This window comes from Dermacentor albipictus, chromosome 3 (assembly GCF_038994185.2).
Source record: "Dermacentor albipictus isolate Rhodes 1998 colony chromosome 3, USDA_Dalb.pri_finalv2, whole genome shotgun sequence".
Taxonomy (NCBI): Eukaryota; Metazoa; Arthropoda; class Arachnida; order Ixodida; family Ixodidae; genus Dermacentor; species Dermacentor albipictus.
Genome location: NC_091823.1, coordinates 114,242,875 through 114,266,075, shown reverse-complemented (window position 1 = coordinate 114,266,075; position 23,201 = coordinate 114,242,875). Strand labels below are relative to the sequence as shown.

The 23,201-nt window shown below is 43.9% G+C and overlaps 1 protein-coding gene across 7 annotated transcripts in view; it reads right to left on the bottom strand.

Annotated features, from left to right (window-relative positions):
* The window catches only part of Cap-H2 (Chromosome associated protein H2), a 95,675-nt gene that overhangs the window by 69,079 nt on the left and 3,395 nt on the right, over positions 1-23,201 (bottom strand). For 4 of the 7 annotated variants that reach the window (XM_065450295.1, XM_065450297.1, XM_065450301.1 and 1 more), the window contains exons 3-8: positions 21,715-21,867; positions 15,624-15,784; positions 10,772-10,873; positions 9,133-9,188; positions 6,007-6,036; positions 3,280-3,352 (exon numbers count right to left, since the gene is read on the bottom strand). In XM_065450295.1, coding sequence (XP_065306367.1) covers positions 3,280-3,352; positions 6,007-6,036; positions 9,133-9,188; positions 10,772-10,873; positions 15,624-15,784; positions 21,715-21,736 — 444 coding nt within the window. In that variant the 5' untranslated portion in view covers positions 21,737-21,867. The remainder of the gene's footprint in view (positions 1-3,279; positions 3,353-6,006; positions 6,037-9,132; positions 9,189-10,771; positions 10,874-15,623; positions 15,785-21,714; positions 21,868-23,201) is intronic. The other 3 variants (XM_065450299.1, XM_065450300.1, XM_065450298.1) reach the window with 2 other exon arrangements.

Below are 23,201 nucleotides of genomic sequence, written 5' to 3'. Positions count from 1 at the left end.
CCAGATCAGGTTGCATGCCTCTGGCGTCCACGAGGTGTCCAAGGACGGTGATTTGGCGGCGAGCGAAGTGACATTTTGAAGAGTTCAACAGGAGACCGGCGCGGCGGAACACGTCAAGAATCGCTGGCGAATGCGAGCAGCACAATGTTTCCCAAACCTTCGTAACGTTGCCTGTTATGTATGAAAGGGAGCATAGTAACCACAATGCACATCAAGACATCCCGCAGCAACCGTACAGGCAGTGGAAAGCAGCAGGCAGCACCTGTGGAAGCTTCTCCCTAAACAATTCATTCATCTGACTGTTTATAGTATAATGAGGAGGCTGACTTTCTGACCATTTCAGGAATACGATAATTATACATTAGTACAAATGCATTCTGCCTTGATGCCATATAGAGAATCACAAGCAAAGGTTCAAGAAAACAGAATAGCTACAGACAACTGCTCATGAAATGGGCCCCTGTGAGCTGTTCAGTCATTACGTCCTAATCTGTGGGCAGCTCCTTTAGCACTATACCCCATAGCGCCAACGTACAAGAATGTCTGAATTTTCAGATGTAAAAGCCCTTTGCCGTTCTGTTTTTTGGACTTCTTGTTGTGGCTGCAGGTAAGAAATGGCATTAATCGAAGCCATCACCGCCGCTTGATTATCTCACAGCTTCGAACCGGCGTTCTCACATACCGATCCACTAGAAGCCGTAACCACCACCATGGTAACGCTAGGCCTAGCTACTTTGACATTCGCTACCATGCTTCCAGCTGTTCAGTGCCATGTTTTTCATCGAAAGAATTTGTTACTCAGCAATGGTGCTGGCTCAGCCTTCGTAATCCTCGGTGATGGCTTCAACGCGCAGAAAGCATAGCACTTTACACAATTCCAATTCCCAAAAGTCCACTTCGCCGCAATAGAGAGATGTATTGTTTGCGATGAAGCATACCAAGATTTTAAAGAGGAAACTGTCACGGCACATAATATTATAACTTAATTATGCATGCATGCACGCACCATCGCCGGTCACAGTACGAGCCCCGACAAACCTAATAAGCTTACTGGCAGGCATTCAGAGCTATTCTGGATGTGCCTGTGGTGATTTGAGCCATTGGGGGAAATAAAATGCATGCATTCATATTTTTGAAGTACCCGATTTTTCTGGCGTTTTCGTAGCCTCTAGGGAGTCCGAAAAATCAGATGTTGACTTTAAATGACTAGCATATACTGAAGAAGCAATCCTGGCAAAGTTGTAAAGCTGGCAATTGTCTAATTTTCTTATAAATAGCCTTTAAATAGCACATAAGCACACAACACATTCACCTGGTAATTAGCGGATATGACCTAACTCCCAATATGCCACCTGTCCCAACATGTCCCAGCATGCCACAGGCCCTCCATAATTATAGGAGGTGATGCTAAGGAGACACCGTCATTCTCAACAGTCTGGATTACATGTAACAAGCTGTAATGGTGGCGTTTTGTACAATTTCAGTATCAAAAATGTTTTTTTTTTATATTTTTCATCATGCATCCACTCATACCTAAGACGTAAAATTCTGCACGAAGGGCCTGCTCCATATTCGCACTATGTAAAACAAGGCTTCTTACGCGGTCCAAAATTTCACTACAGTTAGCATCTAAGCTATTGTCACAAACGCAGGTAAACCAGAAAGCACAGCAACACATTCTGGTTGCTTTTGCCTTGTTTGCATGTGAATTTATACCTTTAAAAAGAAATCCCGATAATTCAAAATCTTCTCATTCGAATTGACGGATAATTCGAACTGCTCTCTAGGTCCCAGCAAAGTCCTATGTAAATCTGAATCGAGAAAAACTCCATCGAATTGAAACTCCAAGAACTATGCAACAGTTATTTCGAACAAGATCTCTCACTCCCATGCACTGCTTTCCTAACAAACCCAGCCCAAAGGCGAAGGTACGATGCGCCGCCAGCTACCGTAATGACATGTGCCATAAAAATGAGCAGGAAAGAGGCACGAGGAGCCAAGACACAGAGCATGAAGCAGGCGCCACTCCTTTCCCATCTGCCTTAACAGGAGCAGGGAGGAGTATCTTATGCGCTCTTGATCATGTTACTAAACATTACCTATGTGCCTCCCCCCTCCTTCCCCCCCTCCTCCTAGTAAGTGCTTTTTTGGTCAAGTTTCTGTCCCCTTCACACACAAGCACGCTTGATTGCATTGGCTACGTACATCTCCCAGCCCGTGCTTGATCACGTCATCTCCAGCATTTGATACGCGGGAGTATGGCGCATGTCAAGCCATCCTTCTCTGCCTACCCTCGCACCCACAGGAAATGGAGCACGAGGCACAATCCCGTCCCACTTGAACTTGACATGAAACCTAGGCTTATTTCGGCGCATGTCACATACTGATGGAGGAAATACTTTTTCGATGCGAGCCCAGTGAGAGTTTTGCTTTTGCATACAGTACCACACAACTGATCGGGCGCTATACCGTATTTTCCGGTGTATAAGACGCACCCTTGTATAAGACGCACTCGCCATATATGAAGGCTCTCATTGAAAAAGTTGGTATATAAGACGCACCCGTGTATAAGACGCACCCCAATTTACCCACTTAGGCTAGTCAGGGTTAATTAAACACGCTTGATCGACCATCGCGAAATGAACCATGGGTGGACTCATCTGATCGCATAAAAGCTCCGTAGAGCTAAATAAAGTTATCCTACCCACCTACCTACCTATCTGCTTGCGCCTCCGAAACGACCGCGTGTTTGCGATTCTGGAAGTCGTCATCCCCACCGTTTGATGATAAAGTTCGCCTAAAAAAAGTTGCGCACGGCGGTCCCCGTATTGAAGTATTAACCGTGCTACTACCGCATCATTGGTAGTGATATTTTTTCGGTGAAAAAAGCTTGAGCATGAACCTGAGTAATTTCTGAACCCGCAAAAAAAACCCCAAAAATTCGCATATAAGACGCACCCTTGTATAGGACGCACCAGCAAGATTTTTGGAAAAAAAACCGCGTCTTATACACCGGAAAATACGGTATTTAAAGGGGCTCTCTTTAGTTCGAACTCTGTTTTCGAATAAATTTCTGGTGCCTACTTGGAGATCCAAGTTAACGAGATTCTACTGTAGTAGAAAATAAATGCCTGAGGAGGATACCGAGTGAACACAAAGCAAGGTACGCATTATTGCTGAAAATTTCTCACAGAATACCGGCATTATATTTGCTTGAGCCCAGTGTGCCTGCCATGCACAATGAATTCCTTGCCCAAACGTCCATGCCCTGTAGCTCACCGTGTCATCCTTTTTCCGCCGCGCTGATGCGCCGCCGCTTTCTTTGGCATTCTCCTGTGTGTCGCCTTTTAGGCTGCAATGAGGATAAGGCAAGATTTGGAATGATGAGTGGTGCACAAAGCAATCAACACAATGAACACACATGCTACCCAAAAGTATCCGTAAAGGGACCACAGAATGTTACCAAAAAACATGACTTATTTTTCAGAAGATAACTGGAATAAAGCAAGGCATAAAGCAAAGCATAAAGCCTAACCTAACAGTCTATACTAATACAGCATATGTTCTTGTTTGCCTTCAGTACACTTGATCCTACACAACCTACTGACATCAATATGATCATGTTCTCATGGCTGAGAATCACCACTCAGGCATCTTCATAATACAGGACACCAATGCCGATTTTTCATAGAACAAATAAAAGCTGCTAGATTGGGAACTTAGCTGTAACGGTGGCACACTGGTGTAAGTACCCAACAAAGTGTACAAAAATTGGACTTTCATTCTTTCAGCGTTGAAGAAGCACAATTCACGAGCTAAATATTCTGATAATAGCACTATATTACCTTCTTCAGCTGGATTTTTTAGATAAGTTATGAGAGAACAAAACAACAAAATCATAAATAAGCCATGCAATCCAGCAGGTTTATTAGCAAGCCCAGCTAAGTGCAAGATTACATTATTTAGTACTTAATCTTATTATCCTCAGGGTAGCTGGCCATTAGTTTAAGTGGTACATGTAAGATGCCTGTTCTTGCACGGCTGATTGGAATAAGAAACGCAAAGAAAGACCTTTAGCTTCATGAAGACACGCTGTTAAAAGCAGCAAAGATGGAGAGCATGCAAATTACAACGACGCCCTCTAAGATAACTCTGTGCAACAGGTTTTATGAAATGCTTGGACTGTTTGTGAGGGCCTCTCTTCATTAATCTTATCCACAAAATTGTGCTGACTACATTGCCTACGAAGATATCGCCAAATTCTGCCTGTACCATGCCCTCGCTGCACTCCCCTACCTTGTTTTTGTTATTCAACATGTACTCAACGGGGTGCAGATCTGAGCTTTTGCATCAGCATGACCTCAAGATTTGAGATACTGCAGTATCAGCAGAGTGCCATTGCTCAACAAGGGCCAAGACATCTCTACGTTTGCTTCTGCCTGTCGCACTGCTAAGTCATGTCTAAAAAAAAAGAATCCAAGTGGCTCTCACATTTTGCAAGTGCCTGAGTACCTACACGCTTAGGAAGGCGGCCGAGAGATAAACTAGCACACTGTGGGATAGAAGTTACATAAATAAAGAGAAAGTGAATCAGAAAGGCTGTCCAACGTTTCGATAGGTGAACCTCTAAGTCCACCTGTCGAAATGTTTTGCACTTTATTATAGAACCTATTTTAGAACCTTGAATTTCCTTAAATCAAAGATTGTTATATCGAGATTTGACAGTCTGTCAAAGTGTCCAGTGTCCAGTCTCGCGAAAACGTATGGAAAGCGTGAAAGCATGGGTGAAGATGGAGCTGATTAACCACTGGAAGGCACGCAGATTGTATCGGATATGCATGTTTATGCATGCAGCTCAGAGAATTCTGTCTAGATGCGAGCACACAAAACTTGACCTGCGCCTGTCATTGGGTTCCCGGTTTAGTGTGGGTCATCGTAGGAGACGGGACATGCAAGGAAGAATTGCCTCACACAAAGACCCTGCCACCCGAGACAAGGACGACACCACAGATGCTGCCATGCCTGTACTTAGGCTTGCAGATGTGCTGCATAGCACCGACAAAATTTAGAGGTTCATCTGAGCAGGCAGTGCCATTGGTGACCTCCTTTCAGACACTGCTGCACTCAAAAAGAAAGCTCTTCCTGCATGGTTCAAAGAAAGCCTGTAAGAAACTGATAAATCTTTTTAAAGTGTGTAGGGGAGAAAAAAAGCATTTTAGCATGCTGGTGGATGCATATCGCAGTACACGGTATGCTAAATTCCTCCAATACAGCGCGACTGGCAGCTGCACTGCAGCATTCTTATCACATTTACTTTTTTGTTGGCTTGGTTTCGGAGTCCTGTAAAGCATTAGCCTACTATAGTTTAAATTGAAGCTCCTCGCAACTTTGCCACGCAAAGTTCTGTTTTAAGACATAATTTTTGTTAGCCACATTATATGACGCCCGGATTATACGACATTCTTGCTTGGTCTCGAGGATGTCGTATAACCGAGGTTTCACTCTGAAGTATACAAATAAATGTGTAAATAAATACAGCATTCCAACTGATTCACCGAGCATTGCTCACACCAATTTAAGATTACTTTTCTTTCCTGTCTAGCACCACGCCATCACAGAGAAACCTTCTGTGGGGTGTAAGAATTTTTAGTATTACCCATGTCCAAAATTTGTTGCACCACCCCGTTTGAGCTTATGTCTCCGATCAACAAAGCCGTTCTGAAGCTTCTGTTAAGCCTCCAGTAAATTCAGAGCTAGTCTGTTTGGCAAAAACTTCAGTGAAACAAGTTTCTTTGGTGCCTGCATGTTTTCTGAAAGGGATACTAGTGTTCTTTCTTTTCCCAAAAAACTTCAAACACATTTTAAAAAATATAAAGAAAAAAAGTACAGATGAGCCAAGGTCACTTCACTTTACTTTCATTTCAAACCCGGTAACACACACTGCGCAAAAGTTGTGGTTTTAATAAGATGCGAATAGAAAAAAAAGAGAATGCCTTGCGAACCTACTGCATACTGTTTTCACAAAACTTCGATGATCTGCGTGGAGAAGAAAAAGCAGGCAAAGAAAGAAAAGAGAAAAGACAGTAAGATACGAGGAAAGCCCACACAATCTCACATAAGCATTAGTAATAGGCAGATTTGGTAACAAAACAGCAGCTGGTAAGTGCGACAGAATAGCAACAGAAATGCATGCAATAAAACTGAGAAAACCGAATGATCACAGAACGCTACGAAGTTCAGCAATGTCTATCTAGGTAATACAGTCGAACCCGGCTATATCGAACTCGCAAAAAAACGCCTATCAGTTCGATATAGAGCATAATTCGATATAAGCCTGCTAAATAATTGGATGCCATAAAAGCACATACCATTTATGAAATCACTTTATTGATGAAACTAGCTTCGTTTCTCACGAAATAGACCTGCATTTTCTTCTGCTTGGGCAATTTCGCTGCGTGCGAGGCACGCACTTCCCCACGTTGTCTAAGGAGTCGGAGCAGCTGAGGCCGCAACATTCCGCCTTCGCGCAGAAGCACCGGACTAGTGCGAGCGCACCAATCGCTTCGGAGGATGTGGGCCAAAGACGGTCGTTGCTTTCCTCGTTGTGCCCATTTTCACTTGTGCTCGGCACGATGCCGGCAATGTAGTCTTTGTTTCCGGGCTCTCCTGTGGTCGCAACACCATCATTTGCGCTCACAAACTCGTCCACCGTTGATTTGTCAACAGCTTCCGGAAATTCTGACACCTCGCTCCAAACTTCGGCAACGACAACGGCTTCATCGCATTAATCAGAATTTACAGTCATCACCGAGCACGCGGAAGTCGGTACGGCTTAAGCAATTTCGGATGAACCACTCGTACACGGCCGCGCGTACGCGTTGGGCGCCACAGGCACCGGGTCGTGAGTTCAGCCGCTTTAGCCCTAATCTCCCCCTTATTCTTCAAGATCGTGCTGAGAGTGCTCCTCGAAATCTTGCACGCTGCGGGGACATCCGACTTGTCACCGCGTTCGACCCGGTTTATTATTTCGAGCTTCACGATGAAAGGCGAATTCTGCCGCCTCATCACGCCAACACTGCGGGAGAACGCGCACACAATGAATCAGATAAGCAGCGAGACAACTAGCACTTTCGCCACCTTGCACGACGAGGGCACAAGAGCCTCTGATTGGCTGTCGGAGCAAGCGCTGCGGGCGGACGGGCCAGGATCATTTTTTTGTAGGGTGGTGTCGGCGGCTCCGAGGTAGCGCAGTCACGTAGGGAGAGCGGTTGGATGGAGCCGCGCCGCCGGGTTTTCCCTTCACCGCGAGGGAAAGCCAACTTCCGGGGGCACTTTTCGCCGTTTGACGTTCGATATATAGGGAGTCGCTACTAGTTTTGTTCGATGTATGCGTAATTTTTGCTATATATACTCATTGTAACTATACCGTGTCCAGAAATTGTTCGATATATGGAATAATTCGATGTAAACGGGTTCGATATAGTCGGGTTCGACTGTAGCAAGCTCGCTAGCTCCTACAGGTGTGCCCATGCCTACAACGGCTCATACACTCAAGACGTTAACCATGTTCACATTCGCACGTCAGTTTGAAGTGTTGCCAGATCACCTTTATCGAAATTGACCAGCTGCAATCTAAACGACGGTAAACCCTCATGACAATGAAGCCATTTTTGGATTACCACTTTATTCGAAATTTCTCCCAGTCCAGACACAAATGCATGCATTTTAAACTGGAGCACTTGAAGCATGGCGATAAGCTCACGAGTCTGCACTCACGGCGGCACTCAGTGCCTTTCATGCCGAGCGAAGCACACCAAGCCAGGCAAGCAACCGACCCTCTCTGTCACCAGCCACAGCATCGCACCGCCTGCACCCCCTATGCATTTAGTCGCTGCCAAAGTATGCACGAAACAAGTGCACCAGTGATCTAAATCTACGTCAGTCAACAGGAGCACTCCGTGCGCACCATGTGACTGCAGTAACAAATCACGACGCCAGCATTCCCTCTTTGCGATCACTTTTCTTGCTTTTATTTTCGAGTGTGGAAATACGGCGCTGCAGCTATCTTGAGCACCCATCACTCCTATTTAGAGTAATACCAAGATGGCAGCACTGCGCCAATGAAAATCCACGCGATCCGTGGTGCGATGGCACCTACCGAAGCTGGATTTTCTCGCAGGTATTGATGACTGCCCACTGGGGGAGTGCTGTTTTCTCTATTTCTACAACATAATTTGTTATATTTCACCATGAGGTAAAAGAAGGTCCAAGGATCACAACAGAAATATAAATTGGAAAATAAAGTTGGTTGGCTAAGTTGATCATTTTAACTGCCTCGTAGAACAAAGCCTACATTCTTGCTGCAAAAAAGCAATAAGCCATGGAATGCCAAGAACAGTCAGGACTCCTCTAAGAATGAAAAGTGGTGCTAATTTGTTCCGATTCAGAGTAAATGTGCCAGTGGAAGAACGCTTACACGACCCAGAACAACAGCGCAAATGACTTTTTCGTTTTTTTTTTTTGGCCTCTTCGTTCACCTGCATATTTTATTAGGTCAATGTTCAGTCCGAAGCCGCGAACTACTGCATCTTTCCTAGCCCCCTATGTTACACTGAGATGCTGAAACTCACAAATGAAATCAATAAGCATCAAGCGCCTGAATGATGTTGGCATGCCATGGCTTACCCATTTTTTTTTTTTTAAAGCAAGAACATGTTTCATTAATTGAAAATTTACTTTTGAAACACTGGCGTCCAGACAAGGAAGTGCACTGTGATGTTACTTTTCTTATATTGCACAAGCTTTGGTGAAATCTTAGGAAAAGAGAACAATGTAAAACGTAATGTGCTGTAAAAAGTGGCCAATGGATGCTCAATGTGAGCGACATCATTTCGACAAAGGAGGGTGCCCGAGCTACAACTCCTAAGCGGTTGGCCGACAGAGAAATCTGAGTGAACTGCTGCTATCACGTCCCTGTAGCAAATAAAATAGTTTCATTCAGAGAAGCATGGTAACCACATAAGAAGCAGCATTAAATAAAGTAGTACAAGGAGCACCGAGATCAATTCAGGCCAATACAGCAGTCAAGCAGAAGCATGCAATGTGTGGAGGAAAATAAAAAAGAAAAGTTACCTGTTATGAACTATTTCTCCCGCCATCTTTTGTACAAGGGAATGGAGGTATTCCACCTGTGAAATAAAAATATCAAGAAGTGAAATAAGCCATACTACAGAAAGCACAAACTGAAGAGAGTTGATCGCACAGCCCAAAAGGAAATGAATTAGCCAAAAGACTCAAATCAGCAGTCGCATTTCACCAAGCTTACAAAATAGCACTGATGCCAATTAGCCTGCAACAGTGAAAATAGGGATGCAGTATTGTTTTTCTCTTTCTTTTTTTTGCACTTTAAGTTTATTGTCACCATTATCACACACACAGGCAACCAAAACAAGGGGCTGAGCCTCCTAGCAGCCTCCTTAACACCCAACTCCACTCGTAAGGTGCCTATGTCTCACATTAGCTTCAGGCTTGCTAGTTGCAAACTTGCCAGTGCCTAACCAGTACCACCTATTCAATAACACTTCCATCATAATGAAGGAATGAGAAAATTTGTGCTCACTATTTTGTGCCTTTCAATGCAGATGACAGTTCCAAAATTACCTTTCTTAGTTTGACATAATAGTTCTGCGGAAACTCAGAAGGTGGAGAGATGTATTTAATTAAGGGAAAAATTCTACATCCACCCAATCGTAGCAATTGCTACAAAGGAAACCCATACGGGTTCCTCGAAAGAAAAAGCCTCGCAGTTTAAGAAATATTTGTTCTGGATGGGGACTCGAACCTGGGACCACCGCCTTTACGGGGAAGCTGCTCTACTGGTAGAGCGGCTGCCCTGAAAAGGCGGTGTTTTCGGGTTTGAGCCCCAGACCAGGACAAATTTTTCTTGAACTGCGAGGCTTTTTCTTTTGAGGAACCCGTAAGGGTTTCCTTTGTAGCAATTGCCAAGCTTGAGTGGATGTCGAATTTTTCACTTAGTTAAACACCTTTCCTAGTCACCTGCATGTCTTACAGAAGACCAGCCGCTATGAAGCAAAGCTATGCCGCTTTCAGTAGACATAGAGAGGTTTCTCTGTGCAGGAGCATTTTCACAGACAGGGCACTAAGGAAGCACGTTATAGCAGCCATGGGCCTTTTTTCTTCTATCTTTCTCCTTTATTCTGCAACTTGCACAACTGTATTCAAGGCTTTACTGATTCGACAAACTGGAATCAGTAAAGAGAAAAAAAAATACACTTCCTAATTCCAGAAAATTCTTCTTTACCTGGTTCACTACAGCACTTCAGCCATGAAAGTACTTCTCAATATAATATTTTTTACCAGCAAGACTGTGCCTGGGCAGCTTAAGACAAAAAAATATTCAAACAATAACTATGCATTTCATTCTACAAATTGTCAAGCATTATTTAACGTTACCATGTGACAAATTATACAGGAGAAAAAAAAAGTATTTTTCAATCACAATCCGCATAAAAATAAAGGTACGGAAGTGATAAGAAGGAATGGCAGTCATGCAAAGGACCTGAAAAACTCATTACCTCAAATTTTACAGCTGTGGCTTTGTTAGTAACAAAGAACACGTTTCTGATCTGCAATACCTCGGACCAGTCATTCTATTCAACAACATTATACTGTAAGCAATATGCCATGATGCTTTTCTAGATATCGCTGCACAAAGCAAAACAAGAAAATTTTAAAAAAATTATCATATTACCTTTTTGCCATAGACAAAGGCACTTCCTTGGATCAGAAAGGCTGCCTGGGTGAAATTTACACTGGACTCGCCTTCCTGGTAGGTGATCGGAGTTTGTGACAACTGAAAAAAGGAAAACGTGCGACTATTATGAAATTGCCACATATACATCAAAATAAAAACAAAAATTTGCAGTTCCGCCCGAAAGGGGAAGTACCAATTACGTTAGCAAATTAGTAGATAGCTGTGCAAAGTAAGAATATAGTTTTATCAGCCGTATAAACTTGTAGACACTCTCTTGCTAACTAAATTAACAATGATAGAATGTGTAAGCATGACTCAACGAGGACGTAGAAAGAAACAGACACACGGAGACAGCGCTGTCTTTGTGTGTATGGTTATGTCTACGTACTAGTTCAGTCGCGTTTACACATTCTATCATGGATTCAAGCCAACTAGCCCGTCAACGTGTTTTAACTAAATTAACCAGCACAGTGTCACGTGTACACAGGTAAACATGAACACATCTTGCTCGATGAGCATGGAAACTCGCTGTGAAAATTCTAGAGTGAGGAATCGCGGCAGCAGCAAGCGAATTGACTTTCATGCATGTCTCGCTTCAGCGTGAACGAAAAGTAGAAAGCGTAGTGCATACAAAGCTACCGGCACTATGCACACTCTGCAAACATTGCAGATCGTTTTGAAGATGAGGCCCGTGCGGGTAAGCACTTTAGCCACGTCGCAGACCACTTCCAAGACACACGACTGCCGGCAACGTGTCCCTACGACGTCCACCAAAGTGTCTACTATGGCATCCGCGATATGCGTGACCAATGCCGTAGTAGACGCTGCGGTTGTCTCCACTGTACAAAGAGACGGACAAGGAGGACAACAACGCGCCATAGCAGTTGCCGGAGAAGAATGCCCCTCCTCCCTCGCCTTACCCCCTACTTCACGCACCACAGGAGAGGGCATGCATCCGGGCCACATTCCTCGCTCGTGCACGTGAAATCGAACCACTTTCGCCGACTCACTCTCACACACTTTTGCTCATATGGAACCTCACGGTGACGGTGATGGCAGAAATGCACCTGGAGTTTCTATATAATTGCTATCGCAATAAAAAAAATATAAAAAGGTGGACAGTGCAGACTGCCTCCCTCTTCCGTTTAAAAGCAGCAAACATGCCTACCTAAGCTATATACCTCTGACGGTTGTGACAACTTGCATTCTGCTTTTTGACATACAATCAGGCTTGGCTTCATAATGTTTCTGAACACTAATGAGACCTATCCGACTTCCTTCCATCAAGGGGAAACCTACCCAACACTCCCAAATGCACAGTTAGAGAATATTTCTGACCTCATACGAATAACATAATGTCACCTTTCGCAACCTATCTGTCAAACGAAACTATCAAATGTTGGATTACGTAGATGTGAATTATAGATGAGTCGGCGAAATCCTATAGTGACTTCAGATAGCATGTTTTCCCGGTGAGTATGTATTTTTTTTTTCTCATGCTTTATTCCAAAACGTATGATCGAGGTTCTACAGTAGTCCAATGTTCACTAGAATGTGATCCAAGACAGCATATTTAGTTTGCACAAAACAAGATGCAAACACGGCTTTTGACAACCAGCAAGCCCACAATGTGCCCCTACAGCATACATAAGTCAACCAGTACATGAGATCCCATCTGACACAGAGGTGCGGATTTCAGCAAATACCCTGGCCATAAAGCTGAACATTTTGACAGAATTACCTGTCTGGTTGGGAAATTGATTAAAACTTCCAGACTATCTTTCGGACCTTCAGAGCCGAACAGGCTCCGCAACGTCAGAACAATAAAATTCGCTTACTTGGTTGGAGTCAGCCTGAAAGTCCTAACCCTGGTCATAAGCAAGTACAGTGGAATCTCGATGATACGAATCTCACGGGGTCACGGAAAATATTCGTATTAGCCGAAATTCGTATCATCCAAACAATTAAATTAGCTAAATTAAAGAGTGAGAGGTGAATTCACTCAGGCACACGTACGTAAAAAGCATTTATTTCTTGAAGGAAAAGTCTCCGATGTCCTTCTGCTTCTTTTTCTTTGTCAGGTCAATTAGCAGACTTTGTTCAAATCCATAAAAACGCGTGCACGTGTGGTCGCTGATTTCATCCGCGGCCATAGCACGCCTCAGAACTTCGAGCGCATGCAGCGTTTCAGCCGCCGGTGGTGGTCTTTCGCCGTCGCCCATGTCAAAGAAAAGAACGCGGCTAGAAGCACAGCAGCCACTCTGTCCAATGGCACGCGGAGAAGGAGGAAAAGCACAAAAGCAACAAAAGTGCCACCGCTTCAAACTCTTCGCGCCCAGTCGCGGCCTCCGCGCTGTCCGGCGCCACGTCCGCGCCTCCGCACCAAAAGAGAGAGGGAGAAATCGCGTAACTGCGCGCTGTTCTCTTTCACTGCCGTCGGTGGAGCTCGCGTCCGTCCGTGCGCTGGAATGGTGCCAACTGTGGCCTCTTCTCCGCGCAGCGGCGCAACCTCCTCCCCTTCTTAGCAACCGGCGCGCAGGTCGGGGGCGCAGCTGCGCATAGCAACTGTGACGTCACATAGTAGCGGTAGAACGAGCGCGCGGGCGTCGGCGGTGGCAGCTGCACCGCCGTTCCTTCGTCAGACGTCTCGTTGCAGTCGAGTGAGACCCGTAGCTCCGAAGCGGCCCAGTGATTGCGCGCCAAGCGGTTCTGGAAGCGGCAGCGGACGCCGGATTCCCCCAACATGAAACGCCAGAAGAACAAGGAGCGAATGCGCGTGCGACGAATGAACATGTCACCAGATGCGAAAGCAAGGGAGGCAGAACGGAAACGCCAACAGCGACTGATTAGATCGCCGGGTACTAAAGGCAGGGAAGCAGAACGCAAGCGGCAGCAGTGGCAGGCGATATCGCCGAACACCAAAGCGAATGAATTGGAGCGCAGACAGCAGCAGTGACCGGCCATTTCACCGAACAGTAAAGCCAGGGAAGCGGAGCGCAGACGGCAGCAGCGTCTGGCCTTCGCCAAGCACTTTCAAATTTCCAGTGTCTTCGGTAATATTCGTATCAACCGATGCGGGTCGTAAATTGATTCGTAACAACCGTTCTCTAGCACACTGAAAAGTAATGGGGCTCGACCGAGACCACAGAAAAATTCGTATCATCCAGAAATTCGTATTAGCCGTGATCGTATCATCGAGATTCCACTGTATGTATTAATATTCTACTGCGATAGTGCAGACAAGTATTTTGCTTCACAAAGCCTCCCTACAAAAGTAGTGTGCGAATATTTGAAATTGTGAATATTCTATTCAAATCGGTTTGTATTTGATTCGTTTCAAAAGACACATTTATTACCTGGAATCTTCGAAGCCCCCAAAATAGCTGTTGTCGGTTTTCTAAGTGAGCTTCGCCGCAGTACAGTGGTGTTATGCAGCGAAGCATGCAAACTGTTGCGTTGAAGCATATTTGTCATGCAATGAAGCATATAAAAAATAATTTGGAGGCACTGTCATAGGGCCCATGCTGGTGCTTATGGCTACCCGTCACTATCAGCTCAAGTACTCACACCGTAATACACCTTCATGCATCTGGACAACACCAGCCACCAGGTGGAAAACTTTGCCTGCTATAAATCTGGCTAAGCATCAAAAAACTATTTCCAAACTATAAATTTGGCCAAGTATGAAGCTTGGCAATATTTTTATATACTTGTTCTAAAGTAGTTAAGTACCACCAGGATGCTTCAATGGTAGATGGATTAAAAACCTGGCTTTAGAAGAAGCAAGGAAAATTTAAATGCCAAGGAACCCAGATATGTCCCCAACAACGAAAGCTTCTGAAGAGGCTCCTTTCACCTTCAAGTGTATCGTTGCATAAAGCAGCCTGAGCCCTTGTTACAGCAATGCTCTAGCCTGCTGCAAAGCTGTTGATAGCATTGTTTACACAAGCGAACTGTTCGTGTCAACAATCAACTACCTTAAGCCAGATTCTCCAGCAGGTTATAACATTATAAACAAGATGAGGCTAGGGCAAAGCATAGAAAAGGGCATTGTAAGCACTAAAAATTTAATAAAGACAACAACATTGAAATAAGCATTTATAGCCACGATAAAGGTGTCACCAAAACGTTTCTAGACTAATAGTTTGTGCTTATATGTTAAAAAATCCGAGTATTGATCACTATTTCATTCAGGAGTATAACACACATATGGGAATTAGCTTAATAGTTTGCTTCAATTCACTATATATAATACAACAGAAGCCACAAGTGGAGAGCTCTCAGACAACAGTGCTGTGAGCACCCATTCATTTTGCCTGGGAGCACTTACAAAATAACAGTAAAGTAATAATAGGAAATAAAAATAAAAAAATAGCTGTTGTAAGTTGAATATAACAAGTCAATTTGACGGAAGTTTACAAGATGGAGGAAAAGGGAAAAATTATCATTCACCTAGTAGCAGTATGAACCTACAAAGGAAACAGAAGTTTTGCTTCATAGTTGAATAATTCGTCCTGGTCCAGCGATATAGCCCAGGACCTACACCTCTCCGGAGCAGTTGCTCTGCCATCTGGGCTAACCAGAAGGCAAGCACATTACAGAGCAAAAAAAGAATTAACAGCCCACAGCAGTTGGAGATTGAATAAAAAAAAACAGTTGTGCAGAAATCTGCAAGGTGGAGGAAGATTCATGAAAAGGATCATCATCTATCCGACAGTAGCATCAAGCTATAAAGGAAACTCAAACAAGCGTTTTCAGAAGAACGCTTCTGAAAGAAAAAAAAAAGTTGTGTGCTGATGAAAAAAAGCAGGTAAACTGCAAGCATTGCTCTGGTGCAGCTAACACCCACCTCCCCGAGGTACTGGTCGAGGTATGCAGCGATATCGACCTCGAAGTTCTTGGTCAGGTCTCGGATGGGCGTGAGCAGGTTGGCATAGCGCTGTTCTATTTCCCGGTCCTGGGCCCGGTGCCGCTGGGATGAGCCCCCCAGCCCATCCATGTCTGAGGAATCTGCATTTGTCAATGTCATACAAAGTGTTAACAGAAGCAAGTCTAGAGCAAAGCCCAAATTATTGAAACAAGAGAATACAGTAGGCACAGCAAGCTGGACTAGTTGTAGTTTGCACGCATTAATTCTAGCGTAAGCAAGACAAACGTGGCAGGTACAGAAAAATGAGCACACACAAACGCTAGACTTCAACTACTGATTCAACTGCAAGAAAAAAAAAAGTTCAAGCGCACAAAAAATATGTAAGTAAACCATACTGCTGCATGTGCACCAGGTGCGACTTTCCTTAGATACAAGAGCTCTTTTCTCACTGATTGCAATTATGCTGACAATTACCGCAAGCCATATAATCAGTCTCAGAAATTGTTCATTTTTTTTTGTACTTAGCGACTGTGCTATTTGTGAAACAAATTCAGGGGCAGTATTCTCGGGTGACCACTTTCAGAGATGGTTTCGCTTTCACATGATTTTGCAAGTATCACCACTGGATACATCGAAGTATACAGCCAACAGCCCTCTTGGCACTGTGTGAAGATAGCAAGCTTGGCACAGCACTATTGGCCATATATGTGGACAGTGCAGAGTCTCACGAAAGTTAAACTATTACCAAAAGTGATTGCCCGAGAATACCTCACCAATAGTTGAAGTCCAGAATTTGTGTCTGCCTGCCTGTCAGTTTTAGTGACGCACTAGAATAATGCATACTGTGGGTATCAAGTTCGCTATGGAACAAAAGACAGCACATAAAGTGTTGCAAACACAAAAAGCGCATTTATTGGGCCTTTTATATTTTAATGCCAGCTATCCAAACAACATGGGGAAATGAATATGCCATAAAGAATAGAGAAGGTTTGACTCGTCACACAAGGATACTGTACGTGGTTTGTTTGCCCTTTATGTGAACCGTGGCTTGTGAGTGTACTTGTGCGAAAGGAGGAGGAGCATTTGAATGATTGGAAGCCCTTCACAGGTTGGTCCCTTGGGGCACACTAACAAGCATGCGAGTGACACCATCGCAAAGCCGAAGAGGAGAAAGCTAGTCCTTGCATCTGAGTATTCATGCCCAGTCAGGTGGTGCTAGCATCAGAACACTCGGGCCATCTCTCATACCAATGCATAATGAGAGTTTCTCCACCACATGTGTGCTATGCAGGGAAAACATCAGGTAATACGAGAGAGAGTTGGGCAGCCGTATGTGGGGCCTCAAGCACTCTAGGAACAAAAGAAATGACAACACAGTAGTGCAAACTCAAAAAGGACACTTACAGCTCCTTTTGTAGGAGAATGCAGGCCCATGAACAAAAACCTTTCCATTTGAATTTCAAATCAAAGCACTGTATACATCACAGCTTTGGAAGCAACTGGAGTAGATATTGAGTGCTGCAGGTAGCATAATCGCATTATGATGCCGACAGCTAAAATTCACCTGGAGTCCTAGGTCGGCACGCCAACTCGCGAGTACACTAACCTCTACTTGCTGCACAAACATTTCACAAGCTCGAGGTAAAATGTTTGTGAGTGAAGAAGAGTGGACATGAGTGTGAACAGAAGTGAGCGCCAGTGAAAGTGCGTGCAAACGAAAGTGAATTCGAGTGGATGCAAGTATAGAAGTGACTATACTCGTGGAAAACTTTCAGTGGCAATGAAGGGAAAGCTACGGAGGCAAAGCGTGCACAAGTGACAGCGCTTCTGAAAAGAGTCCAGCATTTTAATCAATCCAATCCAATCCGCATCCAAGGAAACTCGAAACTGTCGCACGTGGAAGCTGCGTCAATTCAGCGTCTGTTCCGAGCAACTAAAAGCAGTGTCAAAGGCTGCCAGACTACTTGGCGCGGTAGCACATGTGCAGCAGGCACATGCCTGTAGCTTTCCCTTCATAGCCACAAAAAGTTGTTAGCGAGTATAGGGACAAATACGAGCAGACATATGGGAGCGAGTGGCAGAGAGATGTGCCGGTAAGTGCTAATGGAAGCGACTATGAATGCGTGTGAGTGTTAAAATGTAAGTGGGATTGAGTAGGAATGTGTGCGAGTGCGCACCAGTGTGAGTGAGTACATACCCTGCAAAAATATTGGAGAGATTATCCACTTGATCTGCCGACCTATGCCATAGAGTTTTTATATACAGGGTGTCTACCAAGTTGACATTTCCAAATTCCCTGAGTTTTCCAGGTTTTCCCTGAGCACCTTTGCGAAATTCCCTGAATGAGCCAGAACTTTGTTTTATGTCAAGACAGGCTGACACCACGTTGCCCGATGCTGTCACTCTCTAGTAAGCATGATGAAACAATAAAATGACTTAATCCAATTTGAATAGTAAGGAGTAATATCTATTTTATTTAAAAAGAGAACAGAAGGAAGGTGTTAGTAAAATGCACAGCGAAAGAAATGGTAAAGCCCATTCCAAACTGAGTCGAACATTTTCAAATACGAATGAAAAGGAGATGCATACATAAGTAAATATTTTTTAATATCAGCTATTTCTATCAACTGATAGCAAGCTTATCTGTATGAGGTCCTGAACTTTGTCACAACTAAGGTTCTCTCTCAGCAGCTGGGAAGTCAACCTCAACTGTCCTGACATACTCTCAGCCCGTACACAACATCTCAGTGTTGGGTTTCACTGCTTAAACAATTTATTTTGGTTTGGATGAGGGACACCTGTGCCTCAGTGTCAGCCAACACTTAGTTTTTTTTGCTCAAGCTCCTTCAAAAAGGCGGCGGCACCCTTCCTTTCCCGTTAATTCCTCAGTGCGTCGGTCCTCTCTCTTCTCATCCTCCTTCTACCACGCTTTCACCACATGGATCATCTGAAGCATTCTCTTGGTCAGTTGTACAGTCAACATTTGATTTTTCGGACTTCCGAGGGGCCGCAAAAAAAAAAAGAAAAAAAACGGGCAGTCTGAAATGAAAAAAATTAATGCATGTCTTTAACTGCCTTTAAGGGCTAAAATTACCACATGCACGTCTGAAAAAGCTCTGAAGGCCTGCCAGTATGCTTATTAGGCATATCAGGGCTTGTACTGTGACAGGAGACGGGGTGCACGCATGTGTAATTAAGGAACACATACTGTGTCCCGTGACAATTGTCCCCTTCCCACGCTTGTTATGCTTCACCGCCTAACAGTAGTGTGCTGAGGCGAAGCTAACTTTCGGAGACTGGCATTCCGCAACGCGCTGTGCTCTGCGAGCTTCAAAGCCAATCGCGAGGATTACAAAGGCGGAGTCGGTGCCATTGGTGATAGAGGCGAATTCTTTCAATGAAAAAAAACAGCACTGCACGGCAAGAAGCTTAATAGCAAACATAGAAGCAGCTAGGCCTAACGTTGCCGCGGTGGTGGTTAAGGCTGCCAGCGGATCTGCCTGCGAGAGTGCCGGTTCGAGGCAGCGAGATAATCAAAATAGCGGCGGTGGCGGCTTTGATTAATGCCATTTCAGACCTGCAGTCAGGGCGATATACATTGACTATATCGAGTGCGTGGTGGTGCCGCAAAACCGTGCAAATTATCGGGCATGTCCGAAAAATCGGGCGTCTAGAAAATCGGTCGTTAACTACTCTGGCAATACATCGTGCCGATGACACGGCGTCAATGACGATTCGTTGCGATTCCTCCGTTACTGGAGCAAGCATTATCAAGACTTTCGTTCCCTTTCAATAAAGTTACAGCTAATTTTCCCTGATGGAAGCACAAATTCCCTGAGTTTTCCCTGAGTTTTTCCAGACTGTTCAAATTCCCTGAGAATTCCAGGTTTTCCCGGTTTTCCCGGTTGGTAGACACCCTGATATAACAATTATCCCGATAAAAGTAATTGATTACTTCTACATACCTTTCTCCCAAATTTTATTGCCATTGCGCAGCTAATAAAAATAGTTAGCCTGGCTTTCTCTGCAGCCCTTTACAAACTTGAGGCAAAGCGCAAAATAAAAAACCACGAGGACAAGAGAAGGAAATGAAGACACAGCGCTACTATTCATGTTCTTTTTTTTTTGCACTTTGCCTCAAAGTTATGCAATACCAACTAGCCCGCCAGTCTGTTTTCTTGAGCCCTTTACACATTATCTTCCCCATCAATTGATCTAGAAAATTTTCCTCGTTCATCTTACCTGATTTGCTTGTGAAGGCATCAGCAGCAACATTGAAAATTTGCTTAAGTGCACAAAAAGCAGCGTTAATTTAAAGAGGCCCTGAAACACTTTTCTAACTGATTATGGAATGACCTAGCTATTAAAGGACATCCGCCTCACTAATCTCATGCCACAAAAACTTTTCGAATCCTTCAAGTATAAGCGGAGTTATTGCACCTATGCACAGCTTTCCCTCTCTTTGCGTATTCGCTAGCACACTGGAAGCTACACAGGGAAGAAGCCAAGGGGGCAAGGCTCCACACAGAAGTTGAGTGTCTCGGCGACGAGAGAGCTCACCGCAGCACCCCATGGCAGCCACGGTAGACTACACTATACAGCCCACCGCAGATATCAGAGGCCACACGCAGCAGATGCAGCTGTACGCAACTGTCGTGTGTAGATCAGCAGCACAAGGATGAATTAATTTTTCCATCTTCTTGAGATCGAAGGCATATATACGGTTCATTTATTTAACGGAAAATTTGCAATTATAGCATTAGTGAGAAATTTCTCACGATCACAAAATCAGTAGGTGCTGGTGGGACCAGCTGTTGCAATGATGCTACATAATGACATTTCAGAAATGAGAGCAATAGATTTTTTTGCTTTTTTTGACATATTGTAAATTACATGCTGCATGCAGTGCAAAAATATTTGGTTCACGTGTTCACAGGAGCCTCTTTTACAGATTTACATTTTCTTACCATGTTCAAAAAGCGTTTCAGGGCCTCCTTTAATTTACGAGTCCCCTCGCCTACCCCCTGTGGTAGCTTTCATTTTTGGGATAAGCGCTGGAGAGAGAAAAGGCGACGACAGGATGCACACCGCAGTTGAGGTGTCTTAAACAAGCAAAATGCTACTACTATGGCTAGCAACATTTCCTAACAAACTGGAGAGAAAGTGTGCATGACATGAGGTGGAGTAAAATCTTGTCTTAAGAAAAACGTAAACAAATGTTTCAAACCATATGAAAGATGTCAAACACAACACATAGACGCCTAAAATGCACTAGGTTCATAGCTGGGCCCACATAAGATGCATGAGAGTCTCTTTTTGTTTTTGTCACTGCTCATTAACAACATAAAATAAAAAACAGTGTTTTTGAATAATATTCACATAAATGAAACAGTAGTAATTTTTGGAAGCAATGCAGTGTGGTTTTGGTTTCGCAATGTGAGGGTATGGGTTGGACAACTCAGTGTAACTTTCAAACTAATGATGGTAGGAAGATAATTTCTTTTGCAACACATTTTTGAATGTTGTACATACATAAAATGTAAAAAATCTTGTGCAAGAAAATGGACTTTTGAATGAACATGGCCTCCTTCCTTAAGCAGACACGTCTCACTGTATTCCGTGTGCTGCATAGACAAACGCAAGTGCAAGCATGGTAACGTTTAACATCACCTCACCCTTCTTGTACTACACCAGGTGCTGCACAACGTAAACATTTGATGTGAACATGACTGCCAACTATCGTCGATCAACGCAAGCAGCACAGAAAGCTATGCTTATGCTGATTCCCAGGGGTCCGCACCATTCTTTTTTCATTTTCTAGTGTGTTGCTTACAGAAATGCAAATTTAATAATGTTTAATAATTACCAGCCCATTCCTAAAGGCATAGAAAAAAGAATTCATTTCAAGCTGCTCACGTATTTCAACCAGCACAATCTTTCCAATTTTCAAAATGGATTCAGGAAGAATCGCTCAACCGATGCAGTGCTTGTGACACATAAAGAAATAATAATTGAAGCCTTTACCAACAGGCAGATGATTATGGAAATCTATCGACATATTTAAAAGTACCTGGATCTGATGAACCGTTCATTACTGCTTGTCCTTTCCTTTCGCCCGTCTTTTTCTTGGTGATTTGCACCTGTTTTGGGGTGTGCAGTCCTTCTGAAGTACAATTCCTTTAATGGAAGAGTCAATATACTTCTCCACCTGTCACTCTACTTCCTATAGAATGGAACAAGAACATGGACCGTGAGGGTAATTGGATTGGATTGGACAAACATTATGAAAGGTCCTGCAGGACGCACGTCAGCGGAGAGTGGGCGTCTCCCACGTATGGACCGACAGGGAATACCTGGCGGCCACCGCCCGATTGCGTAATTGGCATCTCTCGCACTATGCAATGGCTGGCGAGAATACCTCAAAGGTGCAGATGCAGAAAGGCTACCCCAGAAAAACACTTTGGAAAATAAAATATTCCACGTAGCTTGATCACCTCTAGCACTACAGCACCGCGAAAAGTTAGTCAGTCAAGCAATGAAAGCCCCAAGCCGCTATAAACAAAGGCCAACCCGTAGTCACTACACCAAATGCACCAGCAGATACAACAGCCGCAATCACTGGCCAGAACACATCAGCACACCAGACGCACAGTCTCGCCAACATCCAAAATGTGCAGCAAAATGCAGAATTCGCTGTAAATTTATAGCATTTTCCCATGCTTGTTGGCTCATCTCTTTCATTACTGTGAGAAACCTGCTCATTATCAGTGCTTTCATGTTTTAACATTTTATTTCAAGATGTAGAAGTCGCAACATACACTGTGATACATAAAATTATAGCATGATCATTGGTATTCTGAATAAACATATAGCAGTAATTATTGCGCAGACAATTTTTAGAAGTCTTTTTGACTTCTCAAAAACTTTTTTCACCTGACCCCTCTTTTGAGAGAATTCTCATGTTAAACTTCAATGGCGCACCTGAAGCAACATGAATGGATGTAATAATTTGCCATTTTTAGTACTGAGAGAAAAAAAATCTGAAATATACAAAATATGCACCTGCTTCCTAGTTCCCAATTTTGTAAGTCAGATCCCACAAAAATATTATGAAAATTTGTTGGCATGAATACTAGCCATAAAGATGTCCATGCTAAGTGGGATGGCACTAGCTTCACAAATGTGAAGATGGGTAAGTTCCTCTTGTACTGGGAGCATTTGTTTTAACTCATTGCAGCAGGCAACTGATCCATTTTCTAATGCATTCTTTGGTCTTGTCAGGTCAGGAAGCATGCAGAAGCCTCTTCAAACTTGGTTATTGCATTGTATCGGATTTTCTGTGCAAGCAAGGTGCATCAGTGTGTGTTCAACTGGCACTGGAGCCTTCTCATGCTTTGTTCAGTTCCTGTACAGTAATGTGGAATGTCACACAATATTGTACAGTAACGAATAAGGGCACTTGAATAGGCGATGTTCAAAATTAAGAGCTTAGACAGCTAGTCAAACTTTGATCAAAGGTCAGTCTGAAATCGACTGTGTGCTCGTGTGTCAGTGAAA